This window comes from Puntigrus tetrazona, chromosome 6 (genome assembly GCF_018831695.1).
Source record: "Puntigrus tetrazona isolate hp1 chromosome 6, ASM1883169v1, whole genome shotgun sequence".
Lineage (NCBI taxonomy): Eukaryota > Metazoa > Chordata > Actinopteri > Cypriniformes > Cyprinidae > Puntigrus > Puntigrus tetrazona.
This window is the reverse complement of record NC_056704.1, coordinates 5497773-5509979: the sequence shown is the minus strand read 5'-3', so window position 1 is coordinate 5509979 and position 12207 is coordinate 5497773. Positions and strand designations below refer to the sequence as shown.

General features: G+C 36.9%; 1 protein-coding gene across 3 annotated transcripts in view; it reads left to right on the top strand.

Annotated features, from left to right (window-relative positions):
- Window positions 1-60: 60 nt before the first annotated feature.
- The window catches only part of dock9b (dedicator of cytokinesis 9b), a 64769-nt gene continuing 52622 nt past the window's right edge, over window positions 61-12207 (top strand). For all 3 annotated transcript variants that reach the window (XM_043242712.1, XM_043242711.1, XM_043242709.1), the window contains exon 1: window positions 61-562. In XM_043242712.1, coding sequence (XP_043098647.1) covers window positions 446-562 — 117 coding nt within the window. In that variant the 5' untranslated portion in view covers window positions 61-445. The remainder of the gene's footprint in view (window positions 563-12207) is intronic.

Below are 12207 nucleotides of genomic sequence, written 5' to 3'. Positions count from 1 at the left end.
AAACGTGCCATTAAATTGCGTAATAAGTTTCACAGCGTTTCAAAAGAACAAATAACACACGCTTCGGTTCGGTATGACATACGCTTTTTGCGTTGGAAGCGATTGATCTCCTTGGCTCCGCTGAGTTTGTGAGGGGAGGCGTTGCTGCTCGCGCGGCAGCTCCAGCGCGCGCTGACACGCACGGCGCGCGACACCGGCGCGGGACTCCGGGGAACGCGTCACCTCTCAGCTTCCACCCGACGCTGCGAAAACAAACAGAAGTATGTAGTTTGGAAGAGGACCGATGACCCGCTCCGTGGTGCTGTTCGCTGTAGGGACCGGGAATGCGTCGCCGCGTCTTGTCGTGAAGGACGGGTCCCGACTGAGGACTTCCTCGCAGGACCATTTTTTTTTGCCTATAGACATGTAATCGTAGAACTCATCTCTTCAACGCGAGCAAGGTGCGATGGCCTCTTCGGCTCAGCCCGAGACACGAAAGTTCACACGCGGTCTGAGTAAGCCGGGCACCGCCGCTGAGTTACGCCAAAGCGTCTCCGAGGTGGTGCGCACTTCTGTACTGGTGGTGAGTGAAGTTCAGCTTTAAAGTCCGCGTATGTTTCAAGCCACTTGTATTGTATCAGAGCAACATTTTTTTTAACGACCTCGGTAATTTATTCGCGTAATGACCTAAATATGAAATATAGGACAGGGCTATTAACGCGCTCAGATGGGAGTTTCTAACTAAAAGGTAAAACCGGGGCATCAGATGAATGCCAGTGAGGGATCAAACGCGTTTGAAAGCTCATAAATCGAGCACCTGCCACCTGTCAAATCTCCATCATCTTTTTCAGCCATTCCTCTTTGAAAATAATAGCTTCGTTGATGGAGAAAAGGGAAAAAAGCCATTTTGGAGGGATTGTAAGCTGAAATGATTACAGAAGCGTTACTTAACAGCTGACATGTCACCTGCATTATTTCATCTCTCAAAGAGTCTCCAGAGTGCCGTCTCTTTATCCATTACCTGTTATGCAAAAAAAAAAAAAAAGAAACAAGGAAAGCTCCATCTGGAAGTAATCGCCTACAGGAGCTGTCTGATTTCACCATAATTCAGAAGTTGCCTTACTAAAGTAACACTTGAATACACACGAAAGCGCCAAACCGAAGTTTGCCATCCTCGCTTTGCGCAAAACAATCTTTTGTTCCAGGAACAGCATTTAAAGATGAAGGAATTTCGTGCACTTAGAGGAACGGTTCCAGCTAAAGTTTTGAAAGTAGTTTAATTTACTTGCTCACGTATCGCTTCAACCCCATTTCTTTTCTCTGTGGAGCGCAATGTCGATGCTCTTCTTCCATACGATCAAAGCTGAACGGTGAAGCTTAAAAATGTATATATACATATTCAAAGGTGTATTAAAATTGGATTATTAGTGAGATCATTTTGTTTAATTCAGCAAAAATGCATGAAATTTAACCCGAAAGTGATTTTTTACTATGGAAAGATAAAAATTGTTTATATTAAATATTTATTATGGCTTCCACAAAAATTGAGCTTTAATTGTGATAATAGTAAGAAACGTCTCTCAAGCACCAAATCAGCGCACTGTTTGGACTACTTTTATAATACTTGTACAATACTTGTACAGTTTTGGTCGTGTTTTGTCAGTTTTAGACCTTGACGGTCTCTGGTCTTCAGTTTTTACTGGATACATGAGAGCAGGCTCTTTTCTTGTGATCCATGGCATGAGGATTAAACTATAACAAAAAGGTTTTAATGATCGACTTCTGCTTTAAAGTGACACTTGTTTTAGTTTTAGTGTTTGTCCTTGGCCTCTTAATTCACAAATGTTGAATTTTAAAGCTTACATGCTTAATCGGTCACCTTTATGACTATTAGCGAAGCATAAAACCCAAGGGTTACACCAGAGCAACTCTGCTTACTTTTGTTTAACTCCCAAGTGCATTAAAATGCTGTTACGTCTACTTCCGCTGTAAATAAACTCTCTGTGTAACCACGTCCCGCTACTGGCAGGTCCCTGGGTTTGTGGGTCGGCCCACGAGGTTTTGAATCAGTCCAGGGTTTTTCTGTCCGGCTAGTGTTACCATGGTTACTTATGGTTCAGCGATTAGACTTTGGATTTAGCCTTTTGACATCAATTAAGTTTGGCTTTGTGACTTAGTGCTGTACATTTTAATGACGTCTTTGATTATCATCCATGTTGAAAGATGGAAAATAAACAGATGCTTTATAAAATGTACACACACACACACACACACACACACACACACACACACACACACACAGATAGTGTGTTTGTGTTAATGGCTGGTAAGCAGGAATGCTGGGGTCCTCTAATGGAACTTTGGGTCAATGCCTCCTAATTGTTTTCACATATTTTAGCTCTCAATCAGATGAACATATGTGGCATATTGTTCCCTTTCTGGTGTCTCTCTGTTCCTTTGTCCCTGCTTTCTTGTAAAAACCCATTTGATCATTATTCTTAATATGTCACTCAAACAACTTTAGAGGGGATTCATGGGAAATCAGGGCGTAAAATTAAATCCAAAAGGATTTGTCTACTCTGATGTTCACAGGTCACTTGATCAAACAGATCTGCACAGAAGGGGCCTGGAAGGGTCTTAATTTGAACCCCTTAAACAGCACGTAATTATTATCATGAATTAAGTGCACAATGCTCATTTTGTATGTCTTAATCTGTTATTCAAAAATACATAGGAATATGTTGCAAAAGCTAATACAGCTCATTTATGTTTTTATTTCTGTATTACATTTTCTGGAAGGTGTGAAGTAAAAAATGCCAAGGCGATACTGATATAATAATGAAGAAAAAGCCTCATTATTAGGAATTAAATTATTAAAAAGAAAGAAAACACTCAAAAGTTTGGGGTCAGTTTTTTTTTTTTTTTGATAATAAGTCACCAGGGTAGCAAGTAATTGATTAAAATACAGTACAATATTGTAAAATTTCTTTTAATTATTCTTTTAATAGCAAAGCTGAATTTTTAGCATAATTACTCCAGTCCTCAGGCTCACATGATCCTTCAGAAATCTTTCTGATTTGCAGCTCAAGAAACTTTTTTTTTTTTTTTTTTTTTTCCAGGATCCTGAAAATTTAAAAGAACAGCATTTCTACGATGGTGAAATTTTTAGTAATAATCTAAATGTCTTCACTGTCAGTCTTGATCAGTATATTGCATCCCTGCTGAATAAAATCAATTTCTTTTTAAAAAATCATACTGAGCCCAAACATTTGAACGCTATGGTGTGTAAAAAAATAAATCCCTGAATATGATTTTTTCAGTTTTCTTTATCGTGGACACATGCTAGATTAACGCAAAGCTTCAGAGACTGACAAGTTCTCAGAAGCTCATACGCTTACTTAAGCCGCGTGTCATAAAAAGCCTGACATTTCTAATCGCACAATAGATTTTGTGACCAATCTCTCCTTTTTTTCTGTGCGCATTCAATCTTGTTTAACACTGTGGTTAATGATAGATTGTGTGACCGATCTCTCCTTATTTTCTCAGTTTCCTGTGGCTGTTGTGAGATCAGCTAAATGAGGATAGGCGGCCAGGGGCACGAATGTGCATTCGGATCAATACGAGTGTTACATTTCAATTAATGGCCTACGTCCTCCAGCGACACGCGCTTCAGTGAGCTGGTGCAGTTCATTCACAGTGGCAATCACACAGCTGTCCGTGTCTGTTTCTTTCATGACGTTTGTGTATGTGTATGCATCTGTGTCCCGTAACACATATCAAAGGCCCTGCCTGCGGTGTCCGTTACCCTCCCAGATGGACTGCTACTGGCCCTGCTTGTGGACGGCATACGTTAGGTTGAACTCTCACTATTGCAGATCAAGTTACCGAATAATCACCTATAGGAGAGGAAATTTTCATGAAATGGTCACCAAAAGCACAGTATCATATTTTGCATTTTATTTAGAATGTGTACCGTAGTCCATGCGATGCAATGCAAACCGATTTCAAATACTTTTCACTTGCTGTTTTATCGTGGATTTGTATTCTAAATGTGTGTAAAATATCGTGGCCTGGCCTCATTAGTGCACTGGTGGTTGTGTGTGTGTGTGTGTGTGTGTAGGGAGCAGGTGACGCCTGCTGACTGGATATCCACTACCATTTATTATGGATGAGAGCAGCTTGGGTGTCTGTTCTATTTTTAAACGCTCTTTGTCCTGTGGGCTTGTTAAAGGACACTGAGAATCCAGCGATCATGTGATCTACACATTGCCGGGACGGTACGAATGCTGAGCTGAAAGTCACAGAACGCTGAATGACGAGAGGTCTGATGACATCTTTAGTCTCTGACTGTCCTGGAATGCAATAAGTTTGAGAAGAAACAGCTTCGTTTGTGATGTGATGAAACATTTGATTCAGACCTTTTAGGTTTAAATGAATAGTTCTGTCACTCTTTGTTTTAAGTTTCTCGCTATTAACGAACCATTAACTAGAACGTTTCCTTCAATTAACTCCTAAGTTACTGCTTATTAATAGTTAGTAAGTTAGTACGTCATGCAGAATATGTACTTTAGAAGTACTAATAAACAGCTAATATTTTAATAACAAGGCATGCTAATAAGCAAGTAGTTAACAGTGAGAGTTATTCTCTTATAAGATGTTACCAGTAGTTTACACAGAAATATTGTCATCATTTACTTCCATCATGTCATTCTGAATTAATTTATTCTCTTTTTTTACATCAAACACAAAAGTCTTTTTACTGACTGTTGACAAAGAACACAATAACAGTAAATGAATGCTGTCAAGGTTCAATAATTGCGAAGGAGCAGCATAAAAGGGTTATAGTTTTCTAAAGACATTTAGTCACTTTGTGGGAGGAACAAACTAAAATTAAGCTATTAAATGAAACGAAAATCAAATTTGATTTGACATCTGCTATGCTGAACACTGTTGTTGAGTATTTTGCAATCATAGATATACAGTAACACATCCATGTAGTTGCCTCTTTAGCAAGTTTTTCTATTGGCCACGGTTAACTGGGTTACACTTTATTTTGATAGTCCACTTTAGATAATCTACTAAGTAGAACTAACTACAGATCAATTACAATTCAACTAATTCTCATTCGTTTGCAACTACATGTCTGCTTACTCTCAGAGCAGACTGTCAGGGTTAGTAGAATAAGTTGACATACATGAAGTTTTCTTGGTCAGGATGTGGTATGCTGTGGAAGTATTACAAGTTATTACGTAGACAGTCTACTAATAGTGTAATGACTGCTAGTCAACATGTAGTTACAAAGTTACTTATTGTTAGTAGAATGTCTAAAGTGTACTATTGGAATAAAGTGTTAATCTGGCATGTTCTGTGCAGGGCTTTGCAATTTTTGTTCCATAAACAACATCATCTGGGTTTGATAAAAATAAAAAAAGTAGCCGGGAAGTTCTGCAAAAAATTATTTTGGTGAATAAACGATGGCAGAATATTCATTAAGAGGATACTTAAAGAATTTTTTGTTTACAAAACAGTTTTGCTTGTTAAATCCATTAGGATGCAAAGCAATCACTATAATAAAAAGGTTGCTATTCCCTTGCAGACAGCTCTTTATTATTTTCCTGGAAAGTGAATGGAAACATGAAAGAGGCACTTTGCTTTATTATTATTATCATCACTTTCAGTTTTCTAATGTAAGTAGTACAGTTGTTTTTACGGTTTAATCATGGAATTTGGAAATGTTTATTAAGAATATTTTTTTATTTTAAATTGTTTATTTATTTAATATCTTTTGCAAAAAATCTTAGATACTCAAAGCGGGGCTTTGGACGGTTCTGCTGAGGTGTACGGCTGTCCTAACTTAATTTACAGCGGAAACAGTTTCCAGCAAACGTCACAGAGCAGCTCATCAGAGAGAACATTACCGCCTCTCTCTCATTACATCCTGGCACTGCTGTAAACAGCAGGTCAAGCTTATTCTGTGTAATTGGTCCACAGTGATATTAATGGTGTTTAGCTTGACTTCATTAGTAAGCTTGTGTTTAAATCTTTTGGTACTCTGTGCACCTAAAAGGCAAAAGGATGCAGTTCTTGTATTGACTGTTATTGTTTCCTGAACTTGCATTAAATCATAAATGCCATTGTTTTAAATGCTGACAAACTCGTATCGCTTCCTCTGTAAAGCCGCATAGTTATTGTCATAGAGCTCGAGGCTTGTTTCCATGGCAATGTACCCATAATTTTACAGCTGCCACCAATTACATCATTAACAACTGAAGAAGAAAGCTCTGGAAAATGTCTCTTCTAGACACTTCATCTAATGATTTTCCCTTCTTCGCATGAAGTCGTGATGTCTCAGTGTATATTGCTGTGCTTTGGTGAAATGATGGAGACCTTTCTTTTTTAGTGAGACTTGCAGATCCTCACTTACCACACCACTGGAAAATCTATCAAGCCTGTTTTTTTATTGTGGAAATTTGTCTGACGTCCACACTGAAAGTGAGGGAATGGAACTACTACTGAAAGATTGAATTCTCCGTTTTTAGGAACTTCTCTCAATCTTTTTCTGTCCCTCTCACACACATATTTTTACTTAAAGGGATAGTTGACCTAAAACATTATATAATCACCTAATAATATATATATATATATATATATATATATATATATATATATATATATATATATATATATATATATATATATATACATATATATACCTAATATATATATTAGGGGTGTATCGTATGAAATTTTCCATGATCATGTCACGTCTTTGGACTCGTTTGTTGTTGTCATGTGCTCAATGTGCCCTACTTTCAGTTCTAGTTAATTGTCTTTCAGCCGTGTCTCGTTAATTTAGTCAATTACGTTGTGTATGTAAGTTCTGTGTTTTGAGTTCACGTTGTCCGATCGTCAGTGCCCTTATACCCTACGTGGTTAATGTTCTGCCTGCCTGCCTTTGTATTTATTATTCTTTTGCCCGTAAGAAGATTAAATCTGTTTAAGTTTATGTTACTTGCCTTGTGCTCCTTGCGTCGTAACCACGAACGTGACAGATCATCCTTATTTTAATTTTTATATATGTAGTTTTATATATTAGTTTATATATCTTTAAGTGCCATTTATGTAACAACAGTTTATATTGACTGTCCATGGTTGTTAGGATCCAAACATAAAAAAAAAAAATAATAATAATTTGTTAAAGTTGACTCCCAAGCGTTCAGTTTGTTTCGTAAAATTTTCCAAACCCCTCTGGTGATTGATTGATTTCATTTAGTTCAATGCTAGCTAGCTTTTATCGCTCCAAAAGCAGCACCTAGTGGCAAAGAATGAATTTACATTTTCATTCAGACCATTATGAAAATCTAAGCTCAAATCCTATTTTAACAGGTGGACAGGCAATATGCTAATGTTTCATGTTGACGTCAACATGAAACGGCTTAAGATCTGTTTGAAAAAAAAGTGTTACAGACTGCATGAAAGGTCATTTTTTAAAAATCCGTAATAGGGGCACTAAAAAACTTACTAACATATTGGAACTGCAAAGATATCTGCACTGACCAAAAAAAAAGTCCCAAAGAATTAAAAATCTGGCTCTCACTTCCACCTGCAGGGTGACATCCTGTTCCAGCCTTAATTAGATGTGATTAATTAGCATAATATCTTGGATGATATGAGTGGGTGGAATCCACATGATCTTCTCGGGAAGCATTCTGAGCTTGTTTCACTCTGGCTAAAGTCAGAGTTATGATTGAATTTTTTTCATAGCCACGGGCTGTTTCAGAAGTTAAGGTTAAACTTTAAAAATCTACAAGGCCATTTTAATTACTTGACCCATGAAGTATCACTAATGTTGACCCAGGCATGACACACATGCTGCTGCAGCCACCATTATATAATATGAATGATAGGATCATGCCGTCAGATGCCCACATCAATTCTTTTCAACTGTATGAAGTTTGTTTTCTTTTGTAGTTGAAATCCAGCATGAAGTCATCATACAAAATCTGCTCGATCAAAACAAAGCATTCATATAAAACTATTGTTATATCCCACAACTTTAACCAATGTAATACTTTTTGGTGATAAAGGCAGCAGAGTTAGCTGTGGATTTTAGAGCGAGGAGTCATATTGAAGTACTATATTGTGTGTTCTTCTCTCACTCAGCCTTTTGAGAGAAGAAAAGACTTTGTTACATAAAGCCAGTTGACTCAGGCCTAAGTGAGAAACCAGGCTGCTGAGAAGGGGATTTCATCTGATACCCTGTGAGCTTTGAAGCAGTCTGTCTGATGAGAACAGCTCTGTCTCTGGTTTGCACGGACACAAGCGCCGCACGTAAGCGGTCAGTTGAGCTGTCATTTGTGGTGAGAGCTGTTTTTCTTTTTGTTCCTCACTTTGGACGTCTTGATGATGATGTTGACCATACATGTAGTATCTTTAGTCTCCTCAACAGCTGTTAAAAGAACACTCCACCCAAAAATGAATCAATTACTCATCCTTATGCTGTCCCAGATGTACATTCTCTCTTCTGTGGACACAAATAGAGTGCTGAAGCTTCAAAAACAATATGAAAATGAAAAAGGGTAATCCATATGACTCCAATGTGTAGAAAATACTAATAATTAAACCATAAACCTTTGCCTAAGACCACCTGTCAGCATGTTGTGACACGTGATAGAAGCACGTTGTGAAATGTCACTTCTTGACCGAGTTTCACAATGCACTTATATCACCGTTCAGTTGGTCTAATAGTTGTCGAAAGCAATTGTTTATAGTTTAAAAGGTTTAAAATATTGGTGTTTTTCTCACACAAACTTATAGAATATACCATATATATATATTATACTATAGTATTTATTTTGCATTGTTTTGAAGCATCAACTTTGAGCGACTCATCTACTTGTATTATACAGACATGGATTATTTTCTTATAAAAACCTCAGTTCGTGTTTCACAGACAAATGAAATTCATATATATATCTGGGATTGCATGAGGGTAAGTAAAAAATAAGAGAATTATCCTATTAACTGCAATGTTGCTTTTGCATTATGCATTATGGTCATATTAGAATAATAAGTATTTACCCATGATTAGACGGTTGTTTGAGGTTTTTGTCCTTTCCTTAGGGCCTAATGAGTACGGTCTTGCAGAGTGGACCTCCCTTTGTCACTGAGCCCAGGACAGTGTTCCTTTTTATCCCCTAGACTTCCATTAATTATCACGTTTTCATGCATTCACTGGGTCATCCACGCTTTGCTGTTTGAGCTACAGGAATGTACCAGTCAAGAACGCTCTGCGCGTTAGGGCTGACAGAAACTGGGCAATTTGTTATCCTATATTTGCACAGCACTGGTTAATGGGCCTTTCATTTATTTGTTTATTCCCTGTTGATGAAGTATGTTTTAAAGCGTGGCTGCTGTTTTGAGCTGATTTAAGATGGTCCTTAGATGGCAATGAGCTGGTCTTACATTGTTGAGTGCTGGTCTTGAGCTGGTCCTATGTCTTGCTCATCTTAAACCAGCAAAGGACCAGATTAAATGAGCTCAAATCAGCAGCAACATACCTATCTATCATATCATATATTTAAGTACAGCCATTTCCCATGATGCACTCTTGTTCCACACAAAGCTGTAGTAACTGAGAGGGATCTAACGTTCACCCATTAATAAGTATTTGGAGTATTAAAGTGAACATGAACCCAAAATTGACCTGGTTTATTTCTCATTGCACTGTGCGTGATTCACTGGTGCACAGTATTCCAAATAAGAAAGGTCTGTCTTCATAATCTTTTTTGGCTGATGTCATAAATCCCTCTTACTTTTTCAACCCTCCATCCTGGCTCCATTTTTTATATAATGTCCACCTTTTTGCAATGAAGGAAATACACTTAGATTTTTCTTTTTGAATATACATAGATCATAGAAATCATAGAAATATGATTGTGGATTATAAGGACGTATAAGAATAAGCGCAACGTTCTTTAAATGTGTTTAAACTGGGCATATGATTAAATTATGAAGTACCGCATCTTACGAATGGTAAAATTCAATTTCATACAGTGTGTATAGTACATGAGGATAATTTTGACTAATAAAGATTGCATGTTTGCAGAGGAGAGAAGGTCTGAAACCCTCCTCCTCTAATGGATCATCCTAGTGTCAGTGCTTGCTTGTTGTGAAAAGGATTTCCCATGATTAAAGGAGTAGATTATCTCTCGATCTGGCGCCCTATATTTGTACAGTGTACACGGTGTAAGATTAAGCAAACCAGCTAGTGGGTCAGACTGGGCTCACTGACTGACTGATTCTGGCTCTCTTATGTGGTCATCTCTCTTTTTATTCATTCATCCTCATCTTTTCATTCAGCATTCGCTCTATGATGTCTTACCAAATATAAGTACACATAGGAGTAAAATGAGAAATTGTTTTCACCCAAACTGTTATTCTTGCTCCAAAACGTGTTTTTCAGAGCGTTCACCATCATAAAGTGGAACGTTTTCTCTTTTTGCATTCTGGAACCTGCTATTTGAGAAGAAAAGAATAAGGTCAATAGGTCAAATGAAAGACACAGCAAGAGGGAAGCAGAGATAAGTAGGGTTATCTCGAGGATTTTGTGTACTGTCTTCAACCGTGTGTATACACAATATTCAAAAAACAGTATGTCACATGAGTGGAATATGGCGTACTCACAAGCATAGTATTCATGCAAGCAGACAATCAGCTGAGTTTCTGGAGTGTGCAGTAGTGGAAACTTTGCAAAGAGAATCATCGTTTTTATAGTTAGAAGGTTGTTCCTTTTGGATTAAGTTGTGCTTGTTTAACAACATTGTTTTTTGTTGTCACAAATGATGTTTTTTTGTCATAATTATCATACTCTGGGTTTCTGATGGACTTTTATGTTTTAAAAGCAGGACTTTTATTTTGACAGAGATAAGAAACCAGAGCATAGACTCGCATTTGCTCCTGCATCTGAAGCTCAGTTTCTTCATCCAACTCTAAGTTTGTTTGTTTTTTCTTTGACTATCTAACAATTATAAATCTCTATAGGAGTCCTATATTGTCAGCATTGGCAAACACGCAGTTATGAAATATACACTACTTTTTGAATAGCTAATGCATATTTCATTCCACAAACCTCACAAACTTTGACCAATGCAGCCATTAGATTTAAATTTTAGACTTATTTTACAAAAAAACACTCATAACCTCATATTAACTGCGCTATTGTTCTTTGACATTTTGTCTGGATGCTTATATGATAGAAGATTTCTGCTGTTATACCCTCAAATATATCTTTTTTTTTGTAAAATATATATACATTTTATTGGCGTGATAAGTTGTCTTAGGTGGTCTTAATAAGTCTTTAAATTGTCAGATTATTTAAATAAAAACATTACATTAGTTGACCGCTAGTTAGTCATAAAGAACACTGGTCAAAGGACAATGCCCTAACGTACTAATATATTTCACAGATTGTATGTCATCATTTTAAAACTTAAACCATGAAAATAGGAGCTGTTTCTGGCCAGGTATTAAAATGATTTCTAAACTAATAGTCTCACCCCAGCATGTATTAATTTTCAGTTTTATATGAAAGGTCTTTTTGTACAAGAGAAAAAAAAAACATTATATCCCTATCACATAATTATATCTGTGCTGAGCAATGATTGTCCACGACTGATCGCTTTTTAAAGCTTTGAAAGCCGCTGACAGAATTAATCACAAATGCAATTTATCATCTGACACATTAATGATGTATTATTACTTTTCCTCTTACATTATAAAAATAATCTCAAATGCAAGATTAGCATGCAGTTCACTCTGGGTTATCTGATTCACTGACAAAATCAGACTATGATTTATTGTTTTGTGAATGGGGAAAAGATCGGGTTTTGTCAATAACCATACCAGTGCCTTGGAGATGTCTGTTTGTTTCTGCATCCATTAAATTTTAATACATATCAGTCATTTTGCATAGAGAACAAGCAGAGATTTCCATTTTCGTTTGTAACTCTAAGGCGTGCATTTGTATTTGCATGTGTGAGAGAACAGGCTGAAATGTGAGTGTAGTTTTTCCATCATTAATTTAAAGCTCCATTAAGTAATGCCTTCAGCTTTTGCATTTATGACTAAAGTTTGAATGTAAAATTAAACTTCTGCCACATTAATACTTCACTACTGTATTACGCAGAAACTAGCTGATCGATTAAGACTTTATGTTGTATTCATTTT